The sequence below is a fragment of the Rhopalosiphum padi genome, chromosome 1 (genome assembly GCF_020882245.1).
Source record: "Rhopalosiphum padi isolate XX-2018 chromosome 1, ASM2088224v1, whole genome shotgun sequence".
Lineage (NCBI taxonomy): Eukaryota > Metazoa > Arthropoda > Insecta > Hemiptera > Aphididae > Rhopalosiphum > Rhopalosiphum padi.
The window spans coordinates 38,003,366-38,018,118 of NC_083597.1; the positions used below are offsets into that span (position 1 = coordinate 38,003,366).

A 14,753-nucleotide genomic window follows, 5' to 3' on the forward strand; every position below is an offset into this window, starting at 1 on the left:
TATTGAAATTTGAAAATGTTTGAGAAAAAAAGCATTTATCTCAGTGGTTATGCAAAACAATAATTAAAGAAGGAGGCTGAAGACGCAGTAAGCATGTTACCTAAATTAACGAATTTTTTTGAAACTATCAAGAGTGCAAACGAAGTAACTAACACACTTGATTTTTCAGATCTAATTCAAAAGTTTAGTGAACTAAAATCTAGAAAAAAACTATTGTCTTAATTTCTAAATCATGTAAATATTTTTATTATTTACATTGACATGTTGAAAAATGCATTACCACTTTGACTTTGTGTACAATGTACATGATGTATATCAGTAAACATTTGTTTAAATTAAAAACTGTATCTACAATTCTTTACTTATATTTATAATTTTAATTTCATCGTCTTATTTATATTAATCATCATTAAATAATTACTTATAGACTTATGCGGTAGTATAATTTATTTATAATCTTATAAAATAAATTGAATATAAAAAATTTATATATCAAAAAGACTGCATTTATAATAATTTAAGTTGATAATTTAGAATTTAGATAATAATTAATTTTGGGGCCCATCAAAAAATTAGACCCGGGCCCCAAAATTCATAAGTTGGGCTCTGATTTTCGATCAACAACGATATTGTTTCTCTATAATATGAATGAATGAATATCATAGCTTTTGCGTTGTTATTCAAAATTGAAATGATATAAAATATATTCAAATTTTCGTACTACACACATAGTCTCAAATTGGTCAAATCTAAATAAAAAATCAATGTTCAAAAAACTAGCACTAATTCTTATGGACTTCCTTCTTCAACCAATAACTCTTAATATAAATTATAAATAACAATATCTATTATATAAATATACAAGTATTATTTCATTACTGTGAGCAAAATTAAATTATTATTAATTTACTCAAAAAAAATTGATTTAATTTACTTAAATATATTATTAATTAACATATTTATTATATATTATATTTTAACCTTTTAGTTTTAAAGCAATGGCCTTAAAATAGTGTAGTAAAATTTTACCAAAATAAAGGAACTTTCAAAAATAAATATTTTTAAATATTAACTTTATTAGAACATTATACGAGTATTAACTTCTGATAAATTTTGGTTTCTTTGACGTTTAGCTTCGGGAAAAACACCTTCATAGTATTCTTGTTGTATGGCCTTAGTTTTAGTAGGTATGTTTTTTGGTACCTACGTGGCTATGTCAATTTTTTTTATTTAACCATATTTATACAGCTGGTTGTGGATTGAAATTATTGACTGTAACCATAGACGCCAAATTTTAAAACTTAATGGGTGCCTTGATATCATAGACATAAATGTACAATTTGGGGGATGGGGCTTAGCCCCTGGTCAATATTATGTCCCGGTAAAATCCAATATTCTAATCTAATGGGTGCCCAATATTCCATAATAATTTCAATGGGTGCCTGAGCCCCCGGGCACCCACGTACATGGCGCCTATGACTGTAACTAAATTAAATCGAATATAAAGATAATTTTTAATGGTTTCTGATGATAAAGATTTTTTTCTTGAGGTTTTCATAATGTTAACCATTCTACATCTGCAAAATGAGGTTTACCGTTAAATAATTTAAACATTATTGTTACTACGTATTATTACAGTGTGTTTGTGTGACTGTATAGAATATACTAGTTAGATAATTATTAAAATTTAGTTTGACTAAAAATCATTAAAATGAGAATCTATAAAATTAAATAAATTAAATATAATATTATAAAGATTTAATTTTAATAACACACTTTTAAATTTCGTACTACCTACACACAATTTTAGGACTATATTATTAATTATTATAAATCATACCTAGTTCGTAGGGATTTACTTGTGCACGGTATAAACTATATAAGGATCATCTATACTCTATAGTGTATACTGTATACACATTGCACAAATACACTACATCTACTTTATATAGTATTATACATTTATACTGTACCTATTACTGTGTTATACCCATTTTTTCTAGTATAAAATAAATTATCATGTAAATTGAGATTGACTAGTGCGATCTAGCGGTATTTTTTTTGTTATATAATAATAATAGTATTGTATACTATTTATTTATATATTTATTAAAGAGTAAAGACGTCGCCATAAACTTATAATCAATGCTTATAGTAATTAGTGATTACTGATGAATAATTATTAATTTATGGGAAATTAAGGAAATTAACATATACGGAATATGATGAAATAAATAATAAAATTAAAATTTGTAGCATGAATTTATAATTTTAAAATACTCATGAGTACTTATAGTAAATAGAACAAAATTTTACATTATACAATTTTCTTTGTAATTTAATAATTATTAAATAAACATTGACAAAATAACAAATTTCAATAGTTTTTGATTTTTAGCTAACATGATTTATGTTCATTGTAGATAACCGTGGCTGTTTGGAATAGGAACATTTGAAACTAGGAAAGTAAGAAGCTCTTGTAGATTCCATTGAACTATATAATGATTATATTATACATACCTAGGTAATAGGACATATTATAGTATAACTTTACTAGTATAAGTATATACCTATTAAGATCCGCTTTGCTATTATCACAGAATAAATTTTATTAAAATTTAAAATAATAAAATGATTAAATGATTAAATCGTGGTTTATCATCAAGTTTTATAGATTATGGCTGATAATGTAATCACTGTAACATGCGTCCAATAATTTTCATACCATGATATCAAATATACTAATTTATTACTATAATATAGTATACTATATATTACTTTAGTAAATTATTTATTAAGTATTAAGTAAGGATTAAAAAAGAACTGCATTTTAAATGTTTATAATTTTCTATTGTTGAATATATTTTTAATTATCTGTAATGATTACCAAAGAAATATTTTGTAAACTAAATAACCTTAGACTTTATAGAAAATATACTCCAAACTGTAGATCTCTTAGTAATGATATTTGGGTGAGTAGTTATACCTATCAATAATAAATAATAATTTATTCTGTAATTAAATATGTCTTAACGCATCACAATTTATTTATAGAATGAAGAGTTGACAATAGATTTAAAACTAAAAATTGAGAAATACTGGAAAGATAAACTATGTAAAGGTAGTTTTAATAAAAATAACATCGATAAAAAATTCTATGTGTTGTCAATGTTTCCTTATCCGTCTGGTCACTTACATATGGGTCATGTTCGAGTATATGTAATTGCAGATTCGATTGCTAGGTTTCATCGAATGAATGGACAAAATGTAAATTTATTTGTGGTTATTATTCATATTAGATAAGGTCAACATTATATTTTTAATAATTTTTTAAAATAGGTATTTCAACCTATGGGATGGGATGCATTTGGGCTACCTGCTGAGAATGCAGCTATACTGCATGGCTTACCTGCTGATAAATGGACTAGTTCAAATATTGATCACATGAAAAAACAGCTTCAAGAGCTTGGATGCAGTTTTGATTGGTCCAATGAAATAACAACTTGTGATCCATCTTATTATAAATGGACCCAATGGTTTTTTTTAAAAATGTTTCAATCTGGACTTGTTTATTCTAAGGAGGTAAGATGTGTTACTATTGTGTCAAATTTTTACTAGCACTGACTAATAATTTACTTTTGTTGTTAATCAGGCTGAAGTTAATTGGGATCCTGTAGATGAAACAGTATTAGCTAATGAACAAGTAGATGAAAATGGACGTTCTTGGCGATCTGGTGCTATTGTTAAGAAAAAAGTATTGAAACAATGGTTTATAAGAACGACACAATTTTCCAAGTAAATAAAACAAACAACTTTAAGTTTTTTTATTTTAATAATCAATATTTTTTTAGTCTAGTTTGTTTTTTCTCCTTTAAATTTCTCTAAAAAATAATAAAACAAATTAAATTGCTGACTTTAATTTTAAAACTTTTTTTTATATTCAATTATATATCAATATAATATTATATTATATCAAGTATATTTTAATTGAATAACTGTTATTGTTAGTATAATTAATAATTTTAAAATCGTTGTCAATAGAGCTCTGTTTGAAGGACTAAATGATCCATCTTTAATAGATTGGAGGGATATTATTAACCTACAAAAACATTGGATTGGAGAATGTGATGGATATAAATTTGATTTTCAACTATATACTGATGATGTATGCAGAACAATTCTTAATGTTTGGACACAACACCCAGAACATGTACCGTTAGCTTCATTTATTTGTGTTAAGCCTGATTCTTTTGTACACAAATATTATGTTCTAAATCATAAAAATGTATACATCAAGAACCCAATTACTGGTAGTATATTACCGGTTTTAGTTACTGACCATGTTGAATATCCAGATGGGCAAGAATCACGTTTAGCTGTGCCATGTGTAAATTCTATTGATAAAGAATTAGCTAAAGAGCATAATATTTCTTATTCTGTAAACCAAAGTTCATATTTATCTAGAGAAACAATTTGTGAAAAAGCAAAAGAATTAAATGTTGGTGGTTATCAAGTAAGCTCTAAATTACAAGATTGGCTAATATCTAGACAAAGATATTGGGGTACTCCTGTACCAATTATTCATTGTACCAATTGTGGAGCTCAAGCTGTACCAGAAGATCAATTGCCAGTAAAATTGCCAATGCTTGATGTACAAGGTGACAAAAAATTTAAATCATTAGAACTAGTTGAAGAATGGGTTAAGACTACTTGTCCAAAGTAAGTTGTAATTTAACAGTTTTTTGAAATACAAACATAACATTAATATTGTAGTGTTCTAGATGTGGTAAAGAGGCAAGGAGAGAAACCAATACTATGGACACATTTGTAGATTCCAGTTGGTATTATATGAGATATTTGGATCCTAAAAACTGTTCTCAACCGTTTGATAAAACTTTGATCAACAAAATGATGCCCGTTGATATATATGTTGGTGGAAAAGAACACGGTAAATTTACTCTTCAGTGTTTATGATAATAGTTTAAATCTATTTTTTTCTTTTAGCTGTTTTACATCTATATTATGCAAGGTTCTTTAACCACTTTTTACATTCCATTGGATTATCTCCTAGTTTAGAACCATTTAAAAAACTATTGGTCCAAGGCATGGTGATGGGTCAAAGTTTTAAAAATAAAATTAATGGTACATATTTAAAAGAAGATGAAGTAATTAAAAAAGGTAAAACATATTTCACTAAAGATGGGGACTACCCAGTTATTGCAACATGGGAGAAAATGAGTAAATCTAAACACAATGGTGTTGAACCAAAGAATACTATAAGTAACTATGGAGTAGATACCATGCGATTATTGGTATTGTCTAGTGTTGCTCCTACATCTAATAGAAATTGGAATTCTGATAGTAAGTTATAAGTAATATAGCACTACAATATTATTAATACATATTTAATATATATTTTAAACTATTAGCATTTCCCGGAATTTTAAATTGGCAACATAGATTATGGTTAACTATAAGAGAATTTCGAGCTCTTAGAAATAATGATGATATCCAAAGACATACAATTGACTCGTCTATATTCCAAAAGGAAGAAATTAAATTACATGATGCACGTAATTATCATGTCAAAAAAACTTCAAGTAACTTCAGAAAATCATATCAATTAAGTGTGGCTATTTCAAAACTACAAGGATTGACAAATATTTTAAGAGTATATACATATTTTAATGAACTATTCAAATATATATTTATTTTTATATATTTAAATGTATTAATATTTATATAGAAGTCTCCTAAAGAATTGATTAAGTATAGTGCAGAATATGAAAGATTACTGGCTGTTCAAATAATAATGTTAACTCCGATGGCTCCACACTTTGCATCAGCATTATGGAGTGGTTTTGTATCGGCACCAGGTCGCATAAATCATAAATGGGATCAAATTAATTGGGAAAATGATGTAATTAATCAAAAATGGCCTCAAGTGGATAGCGATTATATTTTAAATTTATATTGTGTGGTAAGTATTCAAAAATGTAAAGAAAATTATTATAAGTATACATTGAATGAAAATAAAAATGTCTCTGTAAAAATATTGAAGTAAGTCTACACGGTGATTCTTTTATCATAAAACACTCATTATTTCAAAAAGTATTCATGTTTTTGAAAACATTTTTTTACATAGTTTCAAGTTGTTAAAAAGATTACGTTTTTATTAAAAAATTATATTTTTAAATATTTAATATCCTTATATTTTTTTAAGTTTTTACTTTTTTGAATGAGAACATAGAGTTTTAATTTCATATTCCACAGCAGAATAATTTTCTGAGTATTTTGATACATAAAAATCGAATTTAGAGCTAGTAGTTTATGAGTTATACGTATTTTTAAGTTTAGAAAAATGGAGTGAAGTGGTACGGGGTTACCCCACAAAATGTTTGTCCACTACTCCCCTTGTCTAAACTTTAAATACGTATAACTCATAAACTACTAGCTCTAAATTCGATTTTTATGTATCAAAATACTCAGAAAATTATTCTGCTGTGGAATATGAAATTAAAACTCTATGTTCTCATTCAAAAAAGTAAAAACTTAAAAAAAATATAAGGATATTAAATATTTAAAAATATAATTTTTTAATAAAAACATAATCTTTTTAACAACTTGAAACTATGTAAAAAAATGTTTTCAAAAACATGAATACTTTTTGAAATAATGAGTGTTTTATGATAAAAGAATCACCGTGTATAGTTCATTAAAATTTGAATCTTAATATTTCTGGATGTTATGTGTTTTATCATTTGGTACAGTTATATTGACGATTTTGCATATTTGTTATCATATTAACCACTTCATTCTTCCAATTGCACACAAGTGTGTTAAATGAAGTATTACTATAGCAATGTACATCGGGTATTTTACATTTTAACATATTCTTAGGGTTCTTTAGTATACTATGTTCGTTTGATTTGACCTCTGTCAATTGATGATTTACTGTATTATTTTTAGAATCAATTATGTTATTGCATGCATAATATTTTTTAAACACTATTTCTTTTGATAGATCTTTTTTTTCTTTAGTTTTTATCATTATCACATTATTTTTTTTTTTATAACACGGCTCACATACTTGTAGCCCGCTTTTATGTTTTATCTAAAAATAAAAATTTAATAGTAATGTAAATTTCAAGTAAAAAATTAATTTTTAACCTTTTTTTTTTCAGCATTGTTTAATTCTCTCTTTATGATTTCTTTCATTAAATTTCCTGAATCAAAAACTTGACTGTTTTGTTTTATTTCTTTAAGTAGTTTGTCAGTATATCGAGTTAATCTTTTTTTACCACTATATTTATTACACATAGAATGTTCGTTTTTTTTGTTAACAATATTTAAATTCATTGTATAACCCATCTTTAGGGCAAATTCATGGTTTATTTTTTTTCTCCACGCTTCCTCTTCTTCTTCAATCCTTTTTGCTTCTTGTTTAAGTGCTTCAAGTCTGCGTAGCCTTTCAGCTTCCTTTGATAATATTTCATTTTCTTCTAATTTTTTTTTTTTTGCTATTAGCTGTGCTTTAGCCATTTCCTCCTTTTCATTTTGAATTTTTTGTTTTCTTTGTTCTTCCAACATTTGGTTGCGTTTTGACTTCATTTTTATTTTTTCTTCCATTATTTTATTTTGTTCTTCCTTTTTTTTTTGTTTAGCCTGTATAGATAATTTAAACTTATTTTCTTCTTCCTCTCTTTTTTTACGTTTTTTTTCAGCTTGTAACCATAATTTTTTTTTTTTTTTTCAAAAACAAATCTGTTTCTTGTTGATCTTTTATTTTTCCTAATTTTTCACTAGAACTATCTTGATATTTATGAATTAATAAATCATTTTTATTTTTTAAGTCATCTCCCATTCCATATTTATTAATACCTATTAATTATATTATTTATTTTCATTATTTTGCATGGTTTTATTGCCTTCTAAAAATAACTCATTTATACTCTACAAATATTGATAACATAGTTTAATTAATTTTTCTATGTTTGAATTATAATGCTAGTTTTTAACTAAATAAAGAAATAACTCTTACTTTGGGAAAACATTTTTTGTTGATTTTGTACTTTTTTGGATTTATTATTATTATTATTTAAATTATTATTAATTTTCCTTTGATTATTCATGGTTTTATTTAGTACACTACATCTTTTTTCATAACTCTTTAAAGTATTAAGGTTATACAAATATTGAAATATATAATTACATAGGTAGTATGATTTTATGATTGTATTTCATTAATACTTACTATTTTTTGTTGACCATTGACGTTATATTTTTCATTTTCACGCTTACGAAATCTATATGAACTATATCTTTTTTTATAGTATGATGGCATATCAGCCCATTTAAATCCCCTTGGTGTAGAGAGCATCTTTAGGTAATCACTATGTGTTAGAAGATTTCTATCCACAATAGGTCTATAGCAGACGGTATGGTAACTAGGTTTGTTGCATATATCATTTGTTTGGCATATAATTTTTTTGTGACAGGAATCAATTTTGTATATAGCATTTCCGTTTTTTTTCTTCATCATAAGTAAAATTTAAACAAATTTGTATAAAAACCTATTTTACTTAACAATGAAGTACCTATTGACTTATTTTAATTTTTTAATTTTTGTTATAATTATTAATATCAAACAATGTAGTTGTTTGGTAACATGGCAATATAGGTACTATTTATATATCATAATTTTTTTCAGGTTAACAATGCTGTTAAATGTGTATTGCCAATGCCCAAAAGAGAAATGGCATTACTTACTAAAGAAGCAGCTATCAAATTAGCTATGACTCAAGAAATTATAAAAGAGTATACATCATCTTGGAATATTATTGATATTGGATTCCAATCGTACGAGGACAATGATACGTATGTTTTCATTAAGACTGACCGAAAATCTGCTGCAAAGGATAAATAGATCCACCAATTACAAAATTATTAACAGTAATATTTAGTTATAAAAATCATAATACATAATAATAATAAATTAACTAATTATAGATACTCCATAGTCCATGTACATCATAAATATAAAATTATATTTAATAAACCAAATTGTTTTAAATGTTTGTTATAGGAATAAAGTAAAGTTCTTATTCAATAATTTATTAGTTATTACTAAAAGATAAATTGGTGAAATAAGATATCACTGATATAATACAACAGTTCCCAAACTTTTACGACCACGGCATCTTTGAGAAATAATTTGTGTTTTGTGGAACCACCTTCTTTAAATAATTTTTAATAATATAAATAATCCAAATATAATATAAAATAATTTTCTCAATAATCACATACATCTGGCGGAACCCTTGAGATTGTCCCACAGAACCCTAAGGTTCCACGGAACACACTTTGGGAAACGCTGATAATAAATATAATTTTAAGGTTTGTTACTATGTTATTCTTATGACATCAATATGCAATGTAAAGAATTTTGAAAATGAATTCATATTTATGTCTTGCCTTGTGCAATAAAATTTGTAAATAACATATCTTAGGAATTCCGCTAGGAAATAATCTTATAGTTGAATTAAGTAATTGACTCTATTGAAACAATTAAGTAATTAAATATTATTAGAATGTTGGAACAATTAAATTTTATTCAATCAAATTAATTAAAACATCAAAATATAGTATTTTATATGCAAGTAATTATCACAGAAACAAGGATGGGTAAGTGAACACTTTTTAACATAACTTAAATTTATATAAAAAAAAACTAATTTGAATTAAAATTCATTACATTTTTAACGTATTAATAAAACAATTCACTTGGTTTTAAGGATAAATTTTGATAAATTTTTTTTTTATATTAATTTTTTAGTTTTATGATTGATAAAACTACATACTTACCTCATAGATGAATTTTGATATTTTTCTAAAACCATTGCTATGTGCTCTCACATGTAATATGAGTATTTACAAGAGAGGTGAAGAGGAAAATAGTTTGGAAAATTTTTCTCAATCAAAAAAGGGGAATTTACAATTTAACTGACCAATCATTTTTAGTCACATTAAAATAAAGTAAATAATAAGTTATAATATTTAGTTGTAGGTAAATAAATTACTTAGGTTTAATTTAACTAATCTTTGCTTGATCTTCTAAACCAGCGTTTCCCAAACTTTTTCTCTGCTGACCCCTTCGAGATAATAAAAATGATCGCGGACCCCTTAATAAAAATAAAAATTAAAAACAATAATAAATAATAATACTTAATTTATTGCTTTACTTTGTGTATTTTTAATTATTTACGTTCGTGGACAGGGGTCCGCGGACCACAGTTTGGGAAACACTGTTCTAAACTATATTTAGTATAAAATCACTAAAAACATCAATATGTCTACATATAAACTGATTATAATTAATACCCTTAGAACTTAAGCTGCTTACAGATTTTTTTTCTTTATAGCATTGAATAATATTATAGATTATTCTATTTTGTACACTTATATATTTGTTCTTTATAAAAAAACTTATATCACAACTTAATTTATAACATATTTTAAATAAGACAAGAATTTAATTACAAATCAGTATTTTTTAGTGGTTCATGTTTTAACCATGGCATTTTTGGTCCGTTTTTACCATTATCAAGTATTTCATTAAGAAATTGTAAATAGTCTAATGGTAAACCAGTTTCTTTTGCTCCAAGTAGTATAGTTTCAAGATATGCTTTAGATGGTCTTCTGTCAAGTGGCAATGGTATTTGTTTAACAAGGGGCTGATTGACTAGCTTGTAACAGCGACTTAATACATTATCGCCATTTGGAGTTATAATGTTTACCTCAAATGGTAAATACATTTTTATCCCGACACCTTCCTGTTGATCTAAATTGTTTAAATCACTAGTGTTCAGTTGCCACAAAGCACCCCAGACATGTTCGTTAGGGTCTGGAACCACTGTTGATGGACATCCTTCCCAAAAACTTGAAAATTCGTTAAAATCTAAACGATACCCCTACAACAAAAATATGTTATTAACTAAAAACTATATTAAACTTATTTTCAAAACAGTCAACATACATTTAGTTTGCCAGCTCCAATTCTTACAGCGGTTGGATTTTGAATATGAATCCGTTCTGCAAGCAAATTGCTTCCGTACGCAAAGTACATAAATTTATTCATATCATTGGCTGCGACGATGGAAAAAAATAAAGTATAAAATAATAACCAAGTAATCTGCATTTTAATAAGAGTTTAAACACGTTACTGATCACGGTTTTATAAAATCACTTAATTTACCTATATAATATAGTGAATATATTATACTAAATATTTTATAGTCTAATTCCTCCGAATCTCGATCGACCATATACGCACTACACAGCTCTTGAACAATAATCACTTAATCAGATTATGAATATGGATATTAATTATTAAACTAATTAATACTGCTACATTATTAATATTTTATTCACAATAGTATACAAGATAAGTAAGTGGCATAAAATTCGTTTACATTTACTCGTCTCAAAAACACGTTTTTTAGCCACCAGGCGTCTCACCTTGTACGACCTTACGTGTTGCCTTTTGTAGACTGTTCCCGTCGAGCTAAAGAGTATATTATTTATCTCGATGATTGTTGCGTGCTTTTGATAACATTCAACTCATTCAAGTAGCCACTAAAATATGTAATCACAGAATAAATATAAAGAATTTAGTTTGTGATATAAATTGTAGACATGCAATATTTACATGATAACAATGGCACTATACGGGCATGCGGCATGGCGTTACATAGTGTCGGTATGCTGTGCTTGATCAAAACTCATAGTATTGTATGAGTTTAATGTTCGGACATTGTGTAATCAATGTGTCTGATTAATTACCTAATAAATAATAAGAAATGGAAAAGAAATAATATTAGACCAGTACTTAAATTAATTTTTTTTTGTGAACTTAAGTATAGCTTCGATGACAGATCTCATTAGCTTTGTCTTATATACTCTTATTGTCTACTTTTACTGCTCTATTGGTTAGAACTTTAGAAGGTAACATTTTTTTTTCAATAAAATAGGGATTAACAAATAACATTTAAATTTAATTTTATCCTTCCATAATTATTTGAAATTTAATCAAATTTTTAGTAACAAGAAAAAAAAAATCACATCAAATATCAAAAGTGTTATTGCTGGATAATAACTTACAATTTTTCTTTTGTATTTATATCAACTGCATTTATTCATAGTTTCATATATAAATACATAATATATTATGCACTTAATGCGTTTATTGCAAATGCATATTTATAGATTAGGTACATAGGTAATAGGTATTCATACTTCTAATGTAAATGTTAAACATAATTTAGTAACTATTACAGGATATCATACATTTATTTTTTATAAGCTTAAAAAGTTTATGATTGATTTGTTGACAAATATCTAAATATACTAAAGAATATGAGTATATGACTAAATAAAATTGTTGATGTTCGTTTTTCATTTAAAAAATATAACATTGACTCATAAACTTGATACCTTAGCTATTTCATATTTTTACTGTGTTTTTATAACACTTGTCTGTGCATGTATTAAAGGTATAGACTATAGACAATAAATTATACTGAATGTTTACTGACAAAATTGTCTAAAAGAAAATGGCAGTCGTTACCCGTTTTTCACTAAAAATTAAAAAATGACCACAGAAAAGATTATTTTTAATAATTCAGTTACTAATATTATATTGTTTTTAACTTACTGTAACATAATAACATGTATACCTAACTTATATACTAAACTCTAATCTCCCAATTAAAGCTATGCTTATAAGGAGTGTTGCATATTGTTTATTTGTCCAAATTTTTATGTGTATTAAAATATGCGCCTATATTTGCAAAATAAATATTATTATTATTATTTGTGCGTATAAATATAACCGTATTAGTGATTAAGAGGATTCGATACCGATCGTTTTTGTCTTTGTCTATAACACGCGAAATATAGAAATTAAGCGTGTTTTTTGCCAAACGTATCGACTGATCTAGTGAAGCGATAAGAAATCTGAAAACAGATTTAAATTTTTTGTAAAGTCTACTTAAGATCAACTTTCCCAAATTTTTTTATTTTTGATTATAACTTCTTCAAAAATTGAACTATGACAATTTTTAATTTATAACTTTTTATGGATTTAAGCATTAAGGTGATAAACCAAAAATGTAGGAAAGTCGATCTCATAGTAAACTTAACGAAAAATTCGAATCTGTTTTCAGATTTATTATCACTTTACGATCAATCAGTACGTTTGGCAAAAAACACGTCTACATTTCTATGTTCCGCACGTGTTAGACAAAAACTGCGGTCGATGCCTAATAGGTCTGGGTCAAAATCCCGACATGAATGTCGGAATTTTAAATTTTAATTTGTCAGGATTATTAATTTTAATATTAATGAACACACGTGTCGGAAACTGCAGAGATAATTAGAAGCTTATTATAATTTATTACACTGCAGGTAAATAAAATAAAATAAAATAATTAATATATGTACCTATATTTATTTATGACATTTATGTATTGTAATTCGCAAGTTAGTTGATTCGATATCAAACAACTGCGTTTGGTTAGAATCATCTATTATATTATGAAAAACAATAATACCAAATGTCTAAGTACCTATAACCTATGTGATTTTTATGACTTTATACTAGATTCGATTACATATTAATATAATATTATACTGAATAAGATGGTATACTCCGGATTCCTCAGACGTTAGTCACTTGCCTGACTGCAAAGCGCCAGTTTTGTAAATTAAAATCTTTCAACTACCCATGTTTTACTTTGGTTATCGTTTTTTATATAATACTTCTATAGTGAGAACTAAAAAATTATAGAACGCTTGTGGCTGTAACAAGAATATGTAACCGGATGTGAATTATTCCTTTGCCTACCACCACTGGATTCGAATTTGAGTCATATCTCTCGATTAGTGACCCATATAAAATAATTTCTGTTTAGGTATATCAGCTTAATATTATATGACGCACATGTGCTGCAGCAATAGAGAAAATCAAGCATCAATATAAAATACGAGTATATCAGCTAGGGGTCGTCAAATATGTTTTATTAAAATTATAGAAAATTGCATTGTGTGCAATGATAATTTAAATAATAGTGGAACGTTTCAGGTATCTATTATTATATTTTTGAATAATAATAAAAAAAAAAAATAATTTTTGGTTAAATCGTTATTAAATGTACCTACATTTGAATTGGTCATAAAAAAACCCCATTTAAATTAAACCATATTAAAAAAGATTTGTATGAGGAATTTTAAATTGTATTTTCAAGCCTTATTAGGTATTAAAATTAAGAATATTATAATTTTAGTTTTAATTTTAATTTTATAAATAGTATTGTAACCTAATCTGGGGGGACGTATTAAAAAAAAAAAAAATGAATTGCTGCACATGCAATAAAAACAAAAGATTAACAATTTTAATTTTTTCCAAAATTAGTGTAAGTCCTTTAGGCAATAAAAAAACCACAAACCAAGTTCAATCCTATGCGTTCGAAACATTTTATGTTAAATACCTTTATCATTGAACACTGAATACAATGTATAATATTAATTAACATCTATGTATAAAGTATGTACTATGTAGTATTATTTTTAATATATAATTATGTGTGTGTTTTAGTTAAATTCATAATATTTATACAGTATTCATGTAATAGTTTAAATAGTTACAGACATTTATGGTAATATTATAGGATGCATATCGTTTTTTACCGATTACC

General features: G+C 25.9%; 2 protein-coding genes across 3 annotated transcripts; one reads left to right on the forward strand and one right to left on the reverse strand.

Annotated features, from left to right (window-relative positions):
• The first annotated feature begins 2,765 nt into the window (after positions 1-2,765).
• LOC132931689 (leucine--tRNA ligase, mitochondrial) lies at positions 2,766-9,112 on the forward strand. Its single transcript, XM_060997617.1, has 10 exons — positions 2,766-2,972; positions 3,055-3,267; positions 3,340-3,582; positions 3,653-3,795; positions 4,042-4,719; positions 4,782-4,948; positions 5,005-5,361; positions 5,430-5,671; positions 5,747-5,980; positions 8,711-9,112. The coding sequence occupies exons 1-10, from the start codon at positions 2,880-2,882 to the stop codon at positions 8,924-8,926; spliced, it is 2,586 nt and encodes an 861-aa protein (XP_060853600.1). The 5' UTR covers positions 2,766-2,879; the 3' UTR covers positions 8,927-9,112.
• Positions 9,113-10,351: 1,239 nt separating this feature from the next.
• LOC132931690 (gamma-glutamylcyclotransferase-like) lies at positions 10,352-11,642 on the reverse strand. 2 transcript variants are annotated; one of them, XM_060997619.1, is made up of 3 exons: positions 11,255-11,642; positions 11,036-11,145; positions 10,352-10,970 (listed from the first exon to the last, which is right to left on the reverse strand). In XM_060997619.1, the coding sequence occupies exons 1-3, from the start codon at positions 11,322-11,324 to the stop codon at positions 10,536-10,538; spliced, it is 615 nt and encodes a 204-aa protein (XP_060853602.1). In that variant the 5' UTR covers positions 11,325-11,642; the 3' UTR covers positions 10,352-10,535. The 2 variants fall into 2 exon arrangements, with proteins under 2 accessions (XP_060853602.1, XP_060853603.1); XM_060997620.1 differs by having other exon boundaries at positions 11,518-11,639.
• Positions 11,643-14,753: the final 3,111 nt, after the last annotated feature.

Bases quoted from the DNA above. Each gene is read 5' to 3' on its own strand.
- LOC132931689 (XM_060997617.1), top strand. From the start codon at position 2,880: ATGATTACCAAAGAAATATTTTGTAAACTAAATAACCTTAGACTTTAT. The intron at 3,796-4,041 runs GTAAATAAAACA...CGTTGTCAATAG, and splicing joins AGAACGACACAATTTTCCAA to AGCTCTGTTTGAAGGACTAA. The intron at 4,949-5,004 runs GTAAATTTACTC...TTTTTCTTTTAG, and splicing joins TGTTGGTGGAAAAGAACACG to CTGTTTTACATCTATATTAT.
- LOC132931690 (XM_060997619.1), bottom strand. From the start codon at position 11,324: ATGGTCGATCGAGATTCGGAGGAATTAGACTATAAAATATTTAGTATA. The intron at 11,146-11,254 runs GTAAATTAAGTG...CCATCGTCGCAG, and splicing joins ATATTCACTATATTATATAG to CCAATGATATGAATAAATTT. The intron at 10,971-11,035 runs GTATGTTGACTG...TTTTTGTTGTAG, and splicing joins TTGGAGCTGGCAAACTAAAT to GGGTATCGTTTAGATTTTAA.